At 31.7% G+C, this 22,023-nt stretch overlaps 1 protein-coding gene across 1 annotated transcript in view; it reads right to left on the bottom strand.

Annotated features, from left to right (window-relative positions):
- The window catches only part of PHIP (PHIP subunit of CUL4-Ring ligase complex), a 157,415-nt gene that overhangs the window by 65,276 nt on the left and 70,116 nt on the right, over positions 1 to 22,023 (bottom strand). The window contains exons 10-17 of the mRNA XM_081095074.1: positions 20,201 to 20,271; positions 17,466 to 17,566; positions 17,328 to 17,368; positions 16,422 to 16,520; positions 14,844 to 14,997; positions 14,298 to 14,432; positions 2,896 to 3,024; positions 1,491 to 1,716 (exon numbers count right to left, since the gene is read on the bottom strand). Coding sequence (XP_080951200.1) covers positions 1,491 to 1,716; positions 2,896 to 3,024; positions 14,298 to 14,432; positions 14,844 to 14,997; positions 16,422 to 16,520; positions 17,328 to 17,368; positions 17,466 to 17,566; positions 20,201 to 20,271 — 956 coding nt within the window. The remainder of the gene's footprint in view (positions 1 to 1,490; positions 1,717 to 2,895; positions 3,025 to 14,297; positions 14,433 to 14,843; positions 14,998 to 16,421; positions 16,521 to 17,327; positions 17,369 to 17,465; positions 17,567 to 20,200; positions 20,272 to 22,023) is intronic.

The following is a 22,023-nucleotide window of genomic DNA, read 5'->3' on the forward strand; positions in this document are numbered from 1 at the left end:
TGGCCAAACCCCCTGGCGGCAGAAGCTCCCAGCCTCTCCTTTTCTTCTTTTTTCTTCTGTTTATTCTGGGATTTATTTACCTTCTATAATTGAAACATTGTAGCCTTGAGTGGAGCTCAGAGCCGGCCAGGGCGGGCAGGAAGCTTGGTTTCCTCCATCACCAGTGGAAACCCAAGCCTCCTGCTTGCTCCAGCTCTATGGCCAAAGCCGGTTGAAATCAGGTATCTGGGGTTTATTTATGTTCTCTAAATGAAACTTTGTTGCCTTGAGTTGAGCTCAGAGCTGGCCGCAGCAGGTGGGAAGCTTGGCTTCCTCCATCACTGTGGCAACAACGCCTCCTGCTCGCTCCAGCTCCGTGGCTGCTGGCCGCCATCTTGGTTGGGTTAATTTGCTCTGATTGGCTGGTGGGCGTGGCTTAAGACATAGCAAAGGTATGGTCAATTTGAATGTTTGTCTTTTATTAGTGTAGATTATATCTCATGTATGTCCTTTAAATCTACTTGTCTGTTATGCTAGAGTCAAGAACTTAAAATATCTAACAAACATTTTTCTACTCTAAAATATAACAGAATGATTCATAATATCAAACCTGGCTTTAACCTTCTTTATAGAGTCCATTATTTTCACTTCATAAATTAGTGGTTTCTTGTCAAAAGGGTGGAAGACGGTGTCTATGGACTTTTAAACTCCAATTTCGTAACTCATTTAATATTCACCTTCATTACATCACTATCATAGCTCTCAACATTTTTCATCCCTCTCTTACATATAAACTTCTAAAAGTTAATCACTTTTGCCCTGGCTGGTATATGGCTCGGTTGGTTGGAGCATCATCCCATACCAAAAGATGGCGGGTTTAATTCTTGGTCAGAGCATATACCCAGGGTTTCCAGTTTAATCCTCAATAGGGGCATGGAGGGGAGGCAACCAATTAATGAATTTCTCTCTCCTCCTCCTCTCTCTCTCTCTCTAAAAAAAAAAAAAAAAAAAAAAAAAATCAATTCAATAAATAAAAGTTGATCACTTAAACAATCTTCAATAGGAATAGACTATCTAATCTTAGTCTCTCAAATCACACTATTACTACCCCCTTCATAAGGTTTATCACAATTTTTAACCATGTATCTGTCTACAACTGTGATTACTGAATACCACAGCTTAGCAGGTGTCAGGGACAGAGGATATTCTCAATTTATGTTGCTGAATGAATAAGTAAGTTGACTCATCTCATATCAAATATAGGAACTTAACTTATTAGTCCCCGGAGGTTAATGGATATAGATCAAATTATTGTTTTAAACCTTCTATGTTCCTTAATTACCTTACAATTCTTAAACATTTTTCAAAAGCATTATTCAAAAAACTTTAGGGAAGTACAGAAAATCATTTTACTTCTCATATGTTCAAAACAGAGTGTTACCCAATTAATAATTTTATAAAATTTCAGTAGGAAAAGAAAAATTTGGTTGTCTATGAAAATGAACATTTACCTGAGGAAGTTACTCCCATCTGAGGGATGAGCTGCTCCTCCCTGCAATTTTCACGACCAGGAACTAATCTCTGATATCTTGATGGATGAGGGTTACCATCAACATCAACCAAAAAAGGAGGAGGCATAAGATGTGGTGCTTGCTGAGTCTGTTCATCTAACACAAAATTGTTGGCATCTCGAATAAGGGGCCGATAATCACTATGAAAGAACATCTGATCTGCTATCTTTAAAAAGAAAGGATGATAAAAGATTGGAAGAATAAACTTTATCGGAAGAATAAAATTTATCATTATAAATTTCTAATAGAAAGCAAACAGTCCACCATAAATCATATTAAGAGCAATATAAAAGAATATTCTTTTTTTGAATTGTAAATAAATCTTTATGTTTTCTACATTGAATTTTATAATCAGAAAAGTAGCTACTTTGAATTTTCTCTGAAACAAGAAAGAGACTGAAAAGATAGCTAATATAATTTCAAATTACATGATGAAGTCAAATCTAGGCATAAATCATTCCGCGGTACTATAACTTTCACAGAGCTATCACACCCTATCTTACTTTTTAAATTATTTTTTAGCATTTTTTACAAAGGGTAAACATTCAATGAATTTATTCTTAGAATTAAACTCTTTAATGACATCACTTATACAATTTAAGAAAATCCTTAAGTATACAGTGAATAGGGTTTATATAATGTTAATATAAAAATTTAACATTATCCAATTTTCAAGAGTTAAGCATTTTTTTTAAATTTCTGAAATATAAATTATTAATATGAACTCATGCTTGAGACATCTGTAACATCAACATTTTTACTGGACAATTTGGAACGTCTTAAACTAAACCATGAGCTATGCAATTTTTATGATAATCTTTTATACCACCCTACTGCAGAAGCAATTTTAGTCACTCATCTTAAGAGTCTTAATTATTTAAAAAGATTAGCTACCATCAGTATGGCACACATTTGAAAACCACAAATTTGTACCCCAGGTAAAAGCATATTATCCATACAAATAAAATGTTTTACATAATTTCAAGTCCTTTTATGGATAATATCGCCCATCCCCAGTTTATATACTCCAATTTTAAGACTACAATCTAGATTGTTCTTGAAGGCTAATTAAGTATAAAGTTCTTCCTTCTGAAATATAAAGACTCTATTTTTACTTATTTAAGTAACATATAATTATCTATTATAGAAAAGATTTAAAAACTGTTGTCTTCACCCTTCTCTCCAAAACATAAATCTCCAGACTATTTAAAATATGGCTCTTCTTTTTGCTGAAATATTCTTCAAATATGTTGAAAGCATAAATGATTCTCACCCCCTGCCCCAAATACAACCACTAAACATCCAGGGATTAAAAGAAAGAAGATAGATAGTCATTATACCCTACCTTGTCATATTTGCTACTGGAGCCAAAGCCAAATATTAAAAGATGTCCATGAGAGTCCGTACATGCAAAATGCTGTCCATCAGGAGAGCATTTGCAGTCAAATACTGCACCATGTCCTTGGCCTTCAATCTGAAATGTATTTAACCAGTAATCAGAAAATTGCCATTAAAAAAATAAAGAACTGGTCACTATTGTTACTAGAATTTTATGATGATATATAAGTATACATCCTAGTAAAGTAAATAAGTGTAACAAACACAGTATAGTAACAAAACTTGTGAATATTCATGAAAAGTGCCAGATTAAAGCTCTGAAAACCAAATTGTTCTATTTATCCACAGACCAAACACAATTCAGGAAATAAAATACCACTAATCTCCCCCACCCATAGATTTCTGCTTCATGTCTTTAACCCAGACTTAAAACGCAATTGCTCTTTACACGCTTTCAACTTATCTGCATTTAATCAAGTCCTTTCGGCAAAGGCTGACAATGTGTAGTAACTGTAGCTTTCTTTTTCTTGGTAACTCTTGGTAGTAGTAGCCAAAGATGACTGCTCGTGAAACACTAATTATTTTTCCTTTTGGTAATAAGTTCCCTTGATGGTCTCATATTTTAAATGGTGAATTTCAAAGGTTAAAGAAAAGGTTTTTTTTACCTGATAATTGTTTTCTGCTTTCCAGTTCCATTAATCCAGAACGAATGGGTTTCTCCCTGCAACCTGTCAATCAAACAGAGGTGGCCAATCACCACTCTGAATTTTTTTGCTCTCAGTGCTTCTTCAGACTATGTTCCAGTTGAAAACTTCTTTAGCAGTGTTCTGAAAGAGGTAAAAATTCTACCCTATCTAAAGCACATCTAGGGACTGAATTTCAGAAAAAAATCAAAATAGGGAGTTGACTCCCTAACAAATAACAACTAAGGATGATTTTAAACAAATGAGATTGGATTTCTGGATTAGCAGAATCGGAACACACACACTTTATCAGGTAAGAAACACCTCCTCTCTGTTCCGGTATCCACTGATCTAGAACAAATTGAATTTTATTAGTATTATTCCGATATCCCAAAGTAACGCTTGGAAAAGAGAGAAGTGGTAACTTTCTTTTTTTAGTGTTAAAAATATGGCATAGGGATAAATGTTCAGTTCAGCAAATACAGAAGTGAAATTAAAATTTAGAAGAATAGTAGATTTCTTAAGGAAAGTTTACATTTTGGTCAAAAGAGAAAACTTTACTTTAAAAAGAAGGGCTCTCCCTAATACATTTCGATACCACAAATGGAATTGCCTCAAAAACAAAATAGAAGTTTTCCCTTTAGCTTGCTGAAAAGAAGGAATGAGCCCACTGGTATTTATTAATGCTGTTTTGGATAGTAATAATAATGGAAAAGAAGAATAACTTCCCTCAAAACTTAATCATACAAAAGGAAATTAGTGAACTTGAATGTATCTAATGTCTACTACACTTTAAGATTTACCATAAAAGCAAGAAAATGAATCCTATCTGAAACAGGACCATATCTTGGTTATGAAGAAAGTTGGAGGGTAAGACAGCAGAGGAAGGAAACTGATACCAAATCCTTGAAAACTTTTTAAAAATGAGAAAGAATATATTTCCCCAAGTTAACATAAAGGCACTGTTAGCTACATAACTTACTATTTGCCAAAATTGAAAGATTATAAGCAGAAATGTCCGAATTCAAGCCCCAATTTTTTTTCCAAATAAAAAGTTAAATGAACTGTTATAAGTAACCACATCAGCAAAGTTTACCTCTAAAAAGAATTTTACATAAAACAAGTAAAGATAAAAGAGTAGAAACTGCCTTGGCCATGTGTTATTAGATGTTTTATTTATCTTGGTTCATTAATTTTCATAAAAGAGAAAACAAAAAAAGCAACTACTTCATAAATATACTCATAATTGTAAGTCTAAATTTACAATTCTAAGAACATAAAAGTGAGAAAGAGATTTGAAAGAAATCTGACTCAGCAATGCCAAAGGATAGCCTTCATGTGATGTTTAGGCAATCTTGCTCTATAGTTTTTTCTTTTTATGGGGAGGAGGGGTAGTGGTTTGAGAATTAATTCACCTATAACCTTGCTATCTACCAATGTTGCCACATTTACACTTCATAGATCTTTAAAAAGTACCTGGGAGACACGGAACATATAAAGCTCAAAAAAAGCAAAGAAAAAAAAAATAGCAATCTAATTGAAGACCACTGAATTTCTGATGTATCACATGCCATTGTTAATATGGCAGGATGGTATCAATTTTGTGTGTGCAAGGCATCTACATAACTTCAAAGTGATTTTTATATGAAGAAAATGAAAGTATAATCAATAAAATAAAAAATAGGTAAAATACATTAAAATGTATTTGGATTAATCTTAGTCATTAAAGAAGGCATTAAAAGAATATGCACTACTCATGAACCAATTAGAAAAGGTGCCATGACCTTATTAATTAAAATGCCAAATTTATATTTAGTCATGGTTCCTCAGTTAACCAACACCCATAACTACAAAATGTAGACAAGGCTTTTCAGTTAATATGAAATAAGGAAAATATTTTACTTTTCTATATACTAAATATACCCTAGCTGTTTTTATTATCTATGCTATGATTAACTAAGAAAACAAACAAACAAAAAAAGTTAAATATTTCTCGCTGAAAATAATTTTATCTTCTTAAACTGGGGTAAAAGCATTTATAAGAATTCTCAAAGAAAAAATTTATGCACTATTGAATACATATGTGTAATGAGAAAGCAATGAGGTTTGTATTTAAAAACCGAAAGAAAAAAATATCCTCTCTACCATATTAAAGTTAAACCTATTACATAAAATTAAATGTACTGCTTAACAAGAGAATAAGTTAATATAAAATGTAATATTGTATATAACTTATGCTAGTACTATTACAGCTTTAGTGAATTTAAAAAACCCAGAATGAATGAGAAATGTTCAAAGTAAATTTTAGATGAATTATTCCTCTAAGAAAATCAAGTATGCTTATGAAATATTATTTGAAACATGTTAATAAACACCACATAATACTTATATACATTAAGTCACAATAAAGCTGAGAAATCCAAAAGCTAGTATTTAGTAATTAGTGCAAAAATTTCAATAATAGGAGTTAAAATAAAAAATAAAAATATATCCAGCAATTATGATAAATGTTATTTTAATTTTTAAAGCAAAAGATGAAAGAACCTGACGAGTTAAAGTAACGAATACATTTGCAAGAAAATTCTCATATTAGCTAAAGAATGCTGAAAATAATTCTAAGAAATAATAATGATAGAATTGTAATATTTAATGAAGTATATCAGTTCCCTTTTCAAGGCAGAATACTATCCATAACTTCTAATATGATTTTTGTGAAGTGGAAAGATGAATAATTAATGGAAACAGAGGAATGGGGTCTTAGATCCAAGAGACCTTTCCTCTATTAATAAGCAAATCACCTACTCTCTCTGTGAAATGATGGAGATACTTAAATGATCTTTAGAGTCCTATCCAGATCTAAAATCCTAAATCTGATATTCAGGAAGACTTTTTGGAAGAACTGGACAATTTTAGAAATGAGGTATGCTAAAAGCACTACAATGAAGACTAAATTATAGGGTCTAAATTATATCAATCATGAGGCACATACAGCAGAATATGAGAAGTATGTATTCCTAAAGGAACACAACACAAATCAGAAAGGTAAAAAATATGAACTCTCTTAAGCAGAATCATTCTGTTATGAAATAATTCCAAGTCTATAATCAATGCCAATTTTTTTGGTCTAATTCACATTTTTAAATACATCATTGATTAAAAGGGAGCATCTCATCCAGAAAATCGTACATAATTTAAAATAAGTTATTTAAAATAACCTTATAATTTTATGAGATAGACATGGAAAGTGTCCTTTCTTATATATGAAGAACCTTAAAAGTTTATCAACCTGAGAGAAAAAAAGGTAATTATGAATGTACACTAGATAATGAAGATAGTCACCGTCATACTTTGGTGACATTTTAATTATTAAAATAGTTACAATGTAAACAAAGAATCTATGTTAAGGGAAGCAATCAACATTCCAATAGTCTAGGTGTCATGAAATTACTTTAAAAGATCACTGCTGAATGAATGTTTCCTTTAATACTGAAAATTCTTTATGGTAACATTATTAGGTATGAATAAAATATAGCTTTTTAAAATAAATGGTGCCAAGATAAATTTACATAAAAAGGAAACTGGCTTGATAAAGCCAGTAGATATATAAAAGTGATTTTAAAGAATCAACTCTAATTTTCATTTAGGAAAAAAATATATTACCAAAACAAATAACTCATCTTAAAATTTAACAGGATTTTGTTTACCATATTCTGATTTCTCTGAGGGCAGCAATACTATGAATCAAGTCCTCCTTGAAAACTATTTTCCTCCTTTGGTCCCTCTGACACAGTGTCTAGAGATTGTGATCTCTTCGCTACCCTGCTAAATATGACTATTTCTAAAAGTTTAGCTTTAAGCTCTCTACATTGCCTTTTCTATCTCCATGAGGAGGCAAACACTATTCTATTTCTCTTTTATTCTATCTCCAAGTCTGGCTGCCCATTTCCACATAGATAGTCCAAAACTATGTAACAGTAAATGTATAAAAATAAACTATAAAGAATCAGTTTTCCTTCACATCTTTCATATTTCTAATATCAATATTATAAAATCACCTAGCTTAATGCTCTCAACTAATTTATTAAATCTATCACTCTCTAGCTCTAACCCTTCTATAAAATTACGAAGTCATATATATATGTACATATATATAATTTTTTTCTTCCACAAATTTCCTACCTACCTCAGTAATTTTTCATAATAATGTCACTAATAAAAGTAATTCTTCCTCCACCTATCCAATTTCATACCTGAAATACTACTATTGGCATTCAAACTATTTTTCTATTAAGTTTCTGGAATATAAATATAATTTACCAAAAATCCCCACAATGTTAACTATTCTTTATGCTCACGTGATAATATGAGGTCACCACAACACACCTCAACTTCACATTTTATCAACCATTTTTCAAAATCTATTCCAGACATATTTTTGTGAACTGCTCTATGAATATTCCTTTTTTAAAATTATTTTTACTGATTCAATTCTTCTTATTGTCCAAGGCATACTTTCAATTCCTCCTTCCCAACAAAACCTCTGACCAACCACCTTAAGTGATCTCCCTACATCTTTAGATATAGCAATTACCTTCTCATACGCATGCTAGCATTTGAAACTACTTATTATTAATACTTTTTTTAGGTATATTTTATCTCCTCAATTCAACTGCACACTGGTTAAAATCAAGTACCATCTCTTAGTACATTTGCTAATCAAAATGTCTTCACCTGTGTGTTTACATTATATAGAACTTAAAATACTTTCCCTTATAACTTTCAAATCTTGAATACCTCTGGATATCAACTCATAGAGCATACTAAAGAATTACAACATAAATGTAATTCCCCAAATATAGTGTGACAAACTAGGGACACACACAGTCATGACAACAAATTTTAAGATATGTCTTTGATACCAAGATACAGATAAGAAAGAGACAGAATCTAAAGAACTCCAGAAATCTGAAAGACAGCAGCAATGAAGTTTATAATCAGAAGACTGAAAGTAATTCCTTACCCAGAAAGGTTGAAACAAAGACTGGAAGCATCAAAGAATCCTTTAACACACAGAATGCTGATATGACATCTTGTTAGGTGATGATAGGTAATGAGATAGATAGGAAGGAAGAAAGAAAGAAGGAAAAAGAGATAGAGATCTTGAAATCTGGATTCACAAGAGAACACGATATAATATACCTTTTTAAAGCTTTTTGTTCTCCCTTTCCTAGATACATACAGCTACAACTGTCCAAAACTAAAATAGAAATCACACTGAGAACAGGTTAATATCAATAAGCATGTGCAAAAATTCTGAGTGGTGGATTGGCAGCCTCTGCTTGTTTAGAACGTTGCAAGGAGAAATTTATTGTTCTGGATTAGTGGACACTGGAACATTTTTTAAAAATTTCAAGTAAAAGAAAGGTTAACAATTATAAAAATAAGAAAAAATTAATTAAATTGTTATTTGGAAATTACTCATGAAACAACAAAAACAAAGCAACAATCAAATTCAGTGAAATTGCTTTCTAACAAAAGATATATTGTACTCTTCAGTTAAAATCAGAACAAGAGGCAACCAGAAAAGAGCTTTGAATAACATGACAGAAACAGACATGAGAGACAGATTCATAGACACAGATAGAACAATAGATATAAAGAGAGCAAGATAAAAGCAAAAGGGCCAGACACATGAGGAAAACTACTAATGTGGAATCTACAAACACCACTCCAAACATCTTTTATTTACTACCTAATAATCAAATGGCCTAGTACTAAGAAATTTAAAAGTCTCTTTTCATATCTTTCAAAATGAATTTAATATTCATTTAGTTAAATTTGTAGTTAAAACTTAGCTGTGCTGTGATAATTTAAGAGAACAAGTGCTAAAAAATAAACTTTTAAATTTAAAGACATTTATGCTTTTATAAACTTCTTAACTTGCCTACCTCTTTCAGGGAATTAAAATATTACAAATGCCCTCAGCTTCAGTTCAGTGAATTTGTATACATTTTCAAGTTATTTCCGGGACTAATTTATCTGCCTCTCAGTAATTAATTGGGAGTTTAGAGCTTTTAAAATAGAGTTCAGAACAACTTTCATCAAAACAAAACTATATTGATATTAACCTCCTGCCACTACTAAACACAAATATGTGGGCTTACTAACTATACCCAGGGAGATAAGAGTATTCTTTTTTAAAAAAAAAATATATTTTATTGATTTTTTACAGAGAGGAAGGGAGAGGGATAGAGAGTCAGAAACATCGATGAGAGAGAAACATCGACCAGCTGCCTCCTGCACATCTCCTACTGCCTCCTGCACATCACCAACCCATGTACATGCCCTTGACCGGAATTGAACCTGGGACCTTCCAGTCCGCAGGCCGACGCTCTATCCACTGAGCCAAACCGGTTTCGGCAAGAGTATTCTTATACACTATCTGTCTTCAAAAGATGTCCAAATATACTCTACTTTTGCCCTGAACACTCAAGTTATATAAGGACTGTTCAGCTAAAAGATGAATAAATTTACATACTTTTAAAAAGGAATGTAGATAAGTAAAGTTTAAGGTTGAGAATTCAGGTTTTTAACAATAGAATTTGTCTTATGTTTATAACCTTCTCGATAATATCCTCTTTAGCTTCTTTCTTAGGTTCATTAAAAGAAAAAAAATAAGGGTTCAACGTTTCTACCTTATATATTATGCTTTTCCAGTAAGTGCTTTTAAAAGTTCATTTTAAGATTATTTCATTTTTTAAAAGGAGACAAGGGGGAGAGTACAAGGAATATACATTGTCCATTCCATTTCATACCATATGTCACTTGACATGTACTTCTTATAACAAAACTCAGCATTCATTCTCCAACTGCTTTTATTATTCAGCTCCTCAATTAACAATAAAGTTAGCAGTAAAAATAATGAAAATTACTCCATCACTTTTATAGAAAATTCCACTAGCAAGTTGAGAATTTATTTATAAGATTTGGAAATGAAATAAATTAGGGAATTATGTAAGCATATAAGGAATTAAATCTTTATCTCAATTCTCAGTCGCAAAAATTTTTACATATTTGGGTGATGCTAAAATAAAGTATAAGATTTTTAAGTGTTATCATAGCTTGCTGCAGAAAAAAATAGAATATCTGAATGATGAATATCCGTGCAATATTAAAATATTAATGGCTCAATATTTTAAATTCATTAAATGCATTAAAAAGTTATTTATTAAAACATAATTACTATATACCAAACATAGGCATTTAAAAATTCAACCTTTCACCTTTAAAAGGCTTTCTGATGATACAGGACTTTTTACTATTCCTAAAATTTCATAAAACAATTTTAATTTCTGTAATAAATAAGTATAATAAAATGCTTTAATACAAAATAATTACTTATTACATTATTTCATTACCTTTTAAAGGTATAACTCTCAAATAGAAAATTAAATGATCATAAAAAGGGGGAGCCTTGGCCAGTTTTCCCAGTGGTTAGAGTGTCGGCCATAGTCCGAAGGGTTGTGAGTTTGATTCCTGGTAAAGGGCAAGTAGATCTACCTCTGTTGCAGGCTCAATCCTTGGCTCTGCTCCAGGCGCGTGAGGGAGGCAACCAAAACCAATCTATGTGTCTCCCTCACATCGATGTCTGTATCTGTCTCTCTCTCCTCCCCTCATCCCTATTCTCTAAAAAAAAAAAAAAAAAAAAAAAAAAAATCAATGGAAAAAACATTCTCAGGTGAAGATTTAAAAGAAAAAAAAAAGGGAAGGGGGTGGGGGGCATGACCAATACTGAAACAGTATTCTCATAATATACTTGATAAAAACCTGTTTTAAGAATTTGTATGTAAATTTTTTGTTCTTTTAAAGGCACAATTTAGCCTTGGACAATGTGGCTCAGTTGGTTGAGCATCTTCCCATGCACTGACAGGTCACTGGTTAAATTACTTGTTGGGGCACAGGTTGTAGGCTCAGTCTCCAATAGGGAACATGCAGAAGGCAACGGATTAATGTTTCTTTCTCATGGAAGTTTCTCTCCCTTCCTCTCTCTCTAAAAATAAATAAATACATATTTAAAGTAAATAAATAAAGGCACTATTTACATTCCTTACTTTCTGGCCATAGATCTAATGGTGAAATTACTTATTCATGTTATAAGTTTGATTTTAAAACTCACACAAAATACTAATAATACTAATCTTAATACTTGCTCTAAACTTTCACCGTACCTAGTGCCTTTACATAGGAAACGATAAAATAATTACTAATTCGAACTTATGATTACTAGTTCAATTTAATGTCAGAAATTGAATTTGTACTCAATCAACATATGGTAATTTTAGCAACACCAAAGCTTACTTATTAGCTACAGAGAGCCAAAGAGTTATAACTACAGCCAACATTCAACATTCAGGATAGTGTACCGTGAACACAAGCTTCTACTCCTCCCTCAAGTTGTTTTAATTTTCTTAATAGCAATGCTGGATGCTTTATCTTCCATATGCCCATAGATAAAACAATGGAAAAAAAAACCCAACACCAAAAGAGTAAAGAGCAAAAATCAGGGTATATAAGATGACTTCATATTAAGAGAAAAAAAAATTATCAAGCTAACTTATATCTTAAGAGATCTACTTGGAGTTAATTTCATTTAAAAAGTATTTTCCCACTGCACACATCACTAACTGGGTAGAGTTGGAAGTTAGCTGTGCAATAACTTAACCCAACTAGAGTTAGCATAAAGAACACATTAACAAAGGACAGAAAAACTGGTTTTAAGTTACAAGTACCCATATAATAGCTGTGTGACCTAGCTGACACTAAGCAAAGCATTTATCTCTGTGTAGTTTCTCCATTTGCAAAGCCAGTAACAGTAAAATCTACCCTTATTATCTTACAAGCTTTTCATAAGACACTAATGAAATAATATGCAGAAGTATTTTGGAAGCCTTTAAAAATCATCCAAAAAATTAAACAGCGTATTTTTATGTTAATGAGATAGAGTAGTTCATTTTCTGTTTTGTTAAATGCAAGATTTATTTTTAATCCTTTTTGGTTCTACTTATTATATAAATTTGTTTCTTCTGCCATTTAAAGGCTTTTAATTTCTTATTAAAAAGAGCAGGGAAAATATCCTTATCTAAAACACTCATTAAACAAGAAATAATTTTTAAGGCAGTATTATAACTAACCTCCTTTGCTAATTTCAAAGAGTATACAATATAATATTGGTGACTTCTACTCCTGATTATATCACTAATTTGTAATGGCCTAAGAGAAAATCTTTTCAATCTCAAGGTGCTTCAATTTTTATATCTACTGATAAAATCGAATATTAGTATGATAGACTTACCTGACAATAAATAAATTCACCTTTATAACTTAAAGGTGACAGCAGTACTCAAGTAAGAGAAAACTTTCCCTCTAAATACTCTATTAATATACCAATGCCCTTTGAAAATATAAAATTACGAAAGTAATATAAGTATAGACAAACTGTTTTCTTTTCTAATTTCCACATTCAATAGAAATGTCCCAAAAAGAAGCAAACCAGAAAACACAAGGATAGAAAGAAGAGGTGAATATTCTTTACCAGCATATTTAAAGATTTGTTTTTAAAAAGTCTCCTCTATACATATAATCACTAAGGAAATCCATCCATCACTAACAATTGTACCCCAAATAAATTAGCACTGTCTTTTTAGAAAAATAAGAATTTGACAAATCTTATTTCTTACCTTATTGTACATTAAGGCATATCAATAAAGACAGCTAGTCAATTCCTTCATTAATAAAATTATTCCTTTTATCTTCTGCTTAATCCTCCCTCAACTGTTTTGATCAATGATTTCTTACTACATAGATGTAACTCTAACTATGGTATCACTTTCATGAAATTTTTTCACAAAGTATTATATTTCCCAAGACTGTTTTGTGAAACAATTATTTTTGCAAAATAACTGACCAACCACACTATTAATTGCATTATTTTATGATTTATTACCAAAGATTTCTATCCTTGATTTCTAAAAATATCTAAACATGCCGAAATAGTAGACACGTTTTTGTTTTTATTTTTAAGGTATCATTGATGTATAGGAAGTAGAGCAAAAAAATGTAACTAAGCAGTATTCAAGAAGCACTTCTTGAAAACACTACAGAATAAGATGTGATATCAAACCACTGCAATTCCAAGTTTTCAGCAAAATACACTAAAATCTATATAAGCAACAAAATATGGAGGAAAGAGTGCTTAATCACAAATAAATATCTAATGTACTACAATTTGGTAAAAGGAAAGAATGGCTGATTTCTGTGGCTTTCATTTTAAAATGGGTGTATTTTAATTAAATTATGTTGTACTACAGGACTACTGGTGAAATACAATAACACAATATAAAAATTTATTTACAATTTCTTCACATAAGTTTTCCAAACTTTTGTTCTTTCTATATTGTATCGTCATACTTGTTTCTCAAAGTTTCACTATTAAAACTATTTTAAAAATTAACTTAGTTATCATAATATTCATATGTATTGTAAATGCATAATTAATTTTCCTTTAAATATAGCATGTAAATAAAAGTGTGGAATAAGCAACTTTCTGAAACTTTAAATCAAAATAATGTCTGAACTTATCCTTAAATGGATTTCCTTTGTGATATGGAGAGTACCTGAGTCAATAAGTCCCCAAATCTTTAATAGCTATAAAGAGACTGATAATTACCATATTGAAGTAAGATCGAATTTTGACTCCTCTTGCCAGATCCCATACTATCACGTTTCCATCATGACCAGCAGAAAAGAGAACTCTTGGATCAAATGGGTGTGGCTCAAGAACAAATACCTCATCTTCATGACCCTAAAGTATTTTTGAAGTAGCAAAGAATTATAAATATTAAAAAAGAAAATTCCATCCAACAATATGGAAACGTTTCGAAGTTCTGAGTTTTCAGAATTAAGGTGGCAAAATCTTCATATTTATCAATGTATAATAATGAAGCTGAGCTAATATCACTGTCCAGAGTTTGCTATCATTTGGTGAAACCTGAGAATACTATTGATGCAACCCTACATACTAAAAAACAGCATGGATCTGTATTTCCAAGCCGAACCCATTTAATTGTATTTTAAAATTATTTCCAATCTTTGGCAAGTTACCAATCTAGCAAGTTAGAGATTTTAGCTAATGTAAGACTATTCCTAAATGAAAATATTGAATTTTACAATCAGTTTTAATTATACCAAATAAATTTTAATCTTTTTTTCTCACCATGAGGACATGAATTAGTTGACCGGTATAAGAATTCCAAACTTTCAGAGTCATGTTATTCACTGCAGTTATAACTGTATTGTCATGTCGATCCCACGCCACCATAGTTACTTTCATCTTTGTGATTTTATCTTCTATTCCTTGAAGGTTTTGACTGAAAGTGATGGAGACAGTATTTGTTTACACTGACACTATTTATTAAAATACAAGTATGACAAAAAGCTAAATGTATTTTCATATAACTTATATTAACATAACTATCACCTAGCAGTTAAGAACAGTTTGAATAAACATAAGGTGACGGCAAAGATCACTGCACCAAGTCAGCAAACCCAGGATTTCCAGCACTCCTAATAAGCCTTCAAAATAAACGTCACTGCTTTAACTCTATCTGGACCCTGGAACTCTGTGTCATGCTGCTCTCCATCTTTTACTGTTACTGTCATGCCCTGCTAACTGCTCTGCTCTTCCATCCAAGACTACCAAACAAAAACAAATAGAAAAAAATGGTTAAGACCAAAATAACAGTTACAAGGTATAATATCATTTCTTTTGGCTAGAGAAAACCATTGGATAAACCACATGATCCCTCTGTGACAAATGTAACATTATAATATGCTCTGCTTTTAAAAAACTAGTGAAACTTAACCCCTAGAGTGCCAGGAGCGCTATCACACTCCTCCTGCAGTGTCGCTATTAGATGCTAGTAGTTCACTCTTTATTGACAGATGGCACCTAAGTGCAGATTACTTATAACGCCGAATGTTTGTAGTTCTAAAATTGACCACTGGCATTTATCTGCCTAATTTTTTACAGGTACTACGATTTTATGATGTTTACTCTGATTTTGTAGCCCTAAAGCTTCAAAATGGGGTCCAGTTCTAAGTCTGCTTTTATTAGTGATGATGATATTGCTAAATATGTCAATTCTTGCTGTGAAGATGACGATTTTGTGGAAGATATTGGAGAAGGGTGTCCCTCTATTTTAACATTATATGTTTTGTTCAAAATTTTTTTTCTACGAGTATTTTGTAATACAATCAGCAAACAATATATGTCAAAGATGAAAACAAATGTAGTAAAGGATTCCTTAAGTTTTTTGAATATGTAACTTCATTTACTTACAATTCCTAATTTTTTTTCTAAACAGCTGTAAAATCAGCAAAAATGCCTTGGCAATTTTAGCATAGTTCCTAGGATATTTGTTGGCACTCAAAGGGTTAAAACTATTTTTACAATACCATCATGTCTTAACAAAACTGAACTGAAAAAAAAACATCATTAATGTAGTAGGTCTTCTCCAATAGTGCAAAAATCATTTTATAAAAATTAAGTCTCATAAAGACACATTTGTAATATCTTAAACAATAAAGGGGGGGGGGGGGATAAAAAATAAAATATTTAAGTCTTTCCTCTCCAGTAGAACCTCAAGTCATAAAGCAATCATTTTAACAATGATTATGAAATGATTATGATATATGTTTTTATAGGCTTGGAGACACACCAACCTGTTTGTTATACAGCATACTCTAAATGACCTATCTATACTGACGTATTATAACAAATTTGATTTCTTACCCTGCTGGACGAGTAGCCATATCCAACAAAATGCTCTTCCATTCTCTTCGTTTAAATTGCCAAATTCGCGCTGTTCCATCACGACTCCCACTTACAAACCTGCATTAAAAAGTCCACCACCAAAATAAAAATTAAACATGTTCTACCTAAATGAACTTTCCAAGAGTTATGTTTTTAAAAATATTCAAAAAGACAACACTCATCTTTATTTACATAGCATTTTCATACTCAGCCAGATATTCAATGCAAATTTAAGAATTCCTGAAACATTATAGGCTTTTAAAATTCTATACACATGTATTCTAGTATGAATGAGTAGGTCTCAAAGTAATATCCAAAAGAGTTTCGAGGCCACCATTTAGTACCTTAGAAAAAGAATTGATATTTTCAAATAGAAAATTACTGACTTTTCTCTTAATATTAATGACCTTGACTCGTTCTATTCAAGGTTCTTAGAAATAACTTTCTTTCATTTTAAAACCAGAACATGGAAAAACCAGTTCTGCCTCAAATATTACAATGTGATACATTTCCAATCTCTACTAAGTGTCCCTTTATTTTGATTTGTGTATGTATGTGTGTGTATATTAATATATATATATACATACATATACACACACACACACACACACACACACACACACACACACACACATATATATATATATATGAAATAGGTAAGGTGGATAAAAATCCCTATTATTAAAAATGGCCAACTAAACTAACATTACAAATGAAACAAAGATATGTTCACATGTGAATGCTCTATACACTTTTCAATATAACTATTTAAGGTCTTTCTTTTAGGTGGTTAATTCCTATATAATTTTAATTAAAATCTGAGTATAAAAATTATCTTTATTTCATAATTTAAAAATTGGAATTAAACAAAAATAATTACTTTACCTGTTACTAGTGTTGGAAAACTGGATACTATCAACTTTGTCCTATATATAAACAGATAAACAAAAAAGAGGATCCTGAAAATAAACAGTTAAGACTCATTTAAATTGTACTCATCTAATTCTTTTCACCCATACTTACAGTATGAAACTCCAATTCTGATATTTTTTCTGGCTGACCTGAGCCAAAAAAATAAACTCTAATAATATGGTCTGTGCTTCCTGTGGCCAGGAACATTCCACCTGAAGAATAGTAGCATACAAACATTTAAGAGTAAAACACAATTTCAAAATTAGATAATGTTACACAAACATTACCAGAATGTATACTAAATGGTTAATACTTTAAAACTATTCCTATTTATCCTAAGTATATATCTAACCTGAATTAAAGAAGTTTGCTAACATAGTTTTAACTAGGAAAGAAAGCTTTCCACTACAAATTGTTTCACTAAGTGATTACATAATCTTAAATTGAAATTAACAGTAATCTTCACTAGAAAACATGCCTTTTAAATGGTCAAATCCCTCTCTTGCCCTATTTCTCATATGCTAAAATTCTATAAAACTTTTAGGGCCCAACTCCTTCAGGTAATTGTCTTTACAAGTTTTTTAATCAAATGAGCCTGATCTCCTCTGAACTCTCATTAAGACTTTGTCATATAGCATACACAGTCTAGCTTCCATTACAGTTGTTTATATATTCCATTTACTCTCTCCTTGGAATCAGTACTCTCCCTCAATGCTGAGAACAGTGAGTGCTATATGTATAACTGTATCTAGAGTACTTCAAACACATGTATAGTGCCCACATTTGTGCTATGACTAGAAAAACTGTCTTCATAGAAGTAACAGTGGAAATCTAGAAGTTAGAAATTAAAAATGTTTGAATATTGATATTCAAATACATTCATGTCATCAGTTTGCTATCACTTATCTTAGGCACTACTGCTATCCACAATTATGAAATGAAAAGATAAAAGTAAAACTGGAAATAAATGTGGAAATAACTAGTACTGGGAACATTAAATATTAAAATCCATTCATGTTTCACTTATCATCAATTCAATTCAAATCTGCAGATCATAATGTGTTTAAAAAGATTAATTTCCATTCAAAATGCTGCTACATAAACTCAAGTTAATTTGAATGTCATCATTATTATACAGCTAATTTTTTTTTTTTTCTTTTTTTTTCTTTTTTTTTTTTTTTTTTTTATTGCTTAAAGTATTACAAAGGGTATTACATATGTGTCCATTTTATCCCCCCGCCCTAGACAGTCCCCCAGCCTCCCCTATCCCCCAGTGTCTTATGTCCATTGGTTATGCTTATACGCATGCATACAAGTCCTTTAGTTGATCTCTTACCCCCCTACCTCCTGCCCCCCAACCCTCCCCGGCCTTCCCACTGCAGTTTGACAATCTATTATACAGCTAATTTTTAAAAAGCAAATAAGAACAACTGTCAAAGTAATTAATAACGTAGTACAACTATCAAGTTTATTTTAGTTAGCTAAGGGATACCTCCAAAATCTATGAAAATATAAAGCAGATTTAAAGTACCTTTCTTCTAACAAGATACCTACTCGAAGATGTATTCCTTAACAGAGTAAATTTTGAAACTACTTATTCTCTCCTCCTAGAGCCATGGTCGGCAAACTGCGGCTCTCTGGCCCCTTGAGTGTGGCTCTTCCTAAGCCTTAGGAGTACCCTAATTAAGTTAATAACAATGTGCCTATCTATATAGTTTAAGTTTAAAAAATTTGGCTCTCAAAAGGAATTTCAAGCCCTAACCGGTTTGGCTCAATGGATAGAGCGGCGGCCTGCGAACTCAAGGGTCCCAGGTTCGATTCCGGTCAAGGACATGTACCTTGGTTGCAGGCACATACTCAGTAGGGAGTGTGTAGGAGGCAGCTGATCGATGTTTCTAACTCTATTCCTCTCCCTTCCTCTCTGTAAAAAATCAATAAAATATTTATTTTAAAAAAAGAGAAATTTCAATTGTTGTACTGTTGATATTTGGCTCTGTTGACTGATGAGTTTGCCGACCACTGTCCTAGAGCATTATAATCTTCTTAAAGAAAAATATTAGTCACATGAGTATATAAACTAAATTCTAAAAAAATTCAAATCACTTCTAAATTAATTTTCATCCCCTGGCATATGTATTAGAATACGATTTATATTACAATAGTAAATATTTTCCAAAACTGTGTTCCACTATAAGCTAGCTTTTTTTTTTCCTTTCCCTCTTCTCTTTCTCTCTCAAAACAAAAACAATAGACATCTATTACTCATAGTTCTGGAGGCTGAGAAATCTGAGATCAGGGTGCCAGCATGGGGATGAGGGGACAAAAACACTCAATCCATGACAGTGCTGTATGTAAGTGAAGTCAGGGACCCTGATGGTGTCTTTATCACAAAATGTCATATTTTTATCTCCTGTGCCTTAACCAATCTATTTTTCTCTAATCCATGAAAATTTTAGCATTTAATCAACAGATCTATCACTTCTTTCTCAACTCTGAAACAAAGGTTTTTGTGTATTTACACACAATGTACATACGCTGCGTACATTAAAAGCTTTTGCTTATGGGTGACATTGTAATTTTACCATTTTGCACAACAATTACTCAGTGCAGAGAACTTTCTAGGGCAGCTTACCTCAAGCACATAACTGCATTTGAAAATACAAGGTGGGGCAAAAGTAAGATTATAGTTGTAAGTGAAACAGAGTTTATTCTGTATTATTTATTAATTATTTTCCATGCCAACAATTGTAAACCTATTTTTGCCCCACCCTGTATAATATCCAGGAAAAGAGAAAGATCTAATGTATAACTTAAAGTAGAAAATTAGGGAGAAAAAAAAATCTTACCAGCACTAAAAGAAGAACAGATCATTTGAACTCCAGGCCTAGGGCGCTCTGTAAATTTTGCAGGTCTTGGACTATAATACAAAAAAATTAACAATTAAAAATATCCCAAAGGGAATACCAACACCAGGAATCTGCTATTTCAAAAAATAATCACAGAATTATATAAGAAGCAACAGATGGCTCCCTTCCTAAAAACAGGTTTGAAATCATATGTCATGATCAGTAGATCTTGTGGAAACTCCACATACAGATTTTGTAGGAGCTCCTGATTACATAACAATCCACACAGAAAACAATTCCAAAGCCACTACGACAACAAGACATGCATATATTAGTTATACCCACTCCTAATCAAATTTACATTTCACAGATTTCGATAGAGCACAAATACATAAACAAGTCATTTGTAAACATGGACACTCAAGCAAAATAGGTGTTGCCTCTGCAACATATACACACCACCAATAACTAAAATTTCTCCATGTCAGACATTAAACATCTCCCCTTGTTTATCTTCTAATGTCACAAAATATGTCTTATAAAACTCCAAAAATTAAGATGCTTAGTAAAAGAATCTTAAACTATTTGACTATTCAGTCAACTATAATGCTCATCAAAACATTGATATGTAGAAAATAGGTCACACTCAGCTATATTTACATTAATTGTATTACTGTATTAGATTATGTCTAATACTATTGGTATTAAATATTTGTTATAACTAACTTTATTAAGAAAAAAATTAGATTTTATATACCAACTTCAATACATATATATTTGTAATGCTCCAAAATATAGTAATTACTTTTAAAGCCCTATTTAATATACATTTTGACCTAGTTTTTCTCAGATTAAGAGAAAATTTCAAAAATAGTCTTCAACCTCAACCAGAAGCACTGTGCAACTTTCACAATCCACAGCATTCAAATATAGAGTGGTTTCAATTTTGTAATCATTTAGGGAAATAAAATCTATTTTTTGGATCTACCTATTATATATTCTGAACAATAATAGTCTTTCTTGCTGATATAGAACACAACACATTATTTGTTAAGTTTTTAAAATAAATTTGTAAAAATTAACATTTTAAACATTTTTCTTAATATCCATAGGCTCTGATATAGTTGAGCATAATAAATGTAATTTACATAAACTTAAAGTTATTAAAACATTCTTTAAAGCTAAATTTATCAGTGTAAATTTAAAGTAATTGAGCCCTAACTGGTTTGGCTCAGTGGATAGAGCATAGGCCTGTGGACTGAAAGGTCCCGGGTTCAATTCCAGTCAAGGGCACATGCCAGGGTTGTGGGCTCCATCCCCCATAGGGGGTGTGCAGAGGCAACCAATCAATGATTCTCTCTCATCATTGATGTTTCTATCTCTCTCTCCCTCTCCCTTCCTCTCTGAAATCAATAAAAATATATTAAAAATATAAAGTAGTTGAAATTTAAGTAAATTAATCTGAAATTATTAAGGCAAATAATGTGCTGCACTTTCCTTAATATCTTATGGGTCAGCAGTTCTACATTTAAAAATTTTTTGGCATAATCATTCACATAAACAACAACCAACCATTTAGTTAGAACTCATAACCAGAATATGCAAATAATCATATACATTAACATTTGAAATAGGCTTTAATATTTTTAAGGGAAAAAAGATAAGCAGGTACAAATAATCTATATATATAAAAGCCTAATATGCAAAGTGCCCCCTCAGGAATTTGACCGGCAGACCGGGAGTTCGATCGCTCACCATGACATGTGCTGACCACCAGGGGGAGGCGCGGAATGAAGGAAGGCCCTGGCTGGCGGCCAGCAGTC

This window comes from Myotis nattereri, assembly GCF_964212035.1.
Source record: "Myotis nattereri genome assembly, chromosome: 6".
Lineage (NCBI taxonomy): Eukaryota > Metazoa > Chordata > Mammalia > Chiroptera > Vespertilionidae > Myotis > Myotis nattereri.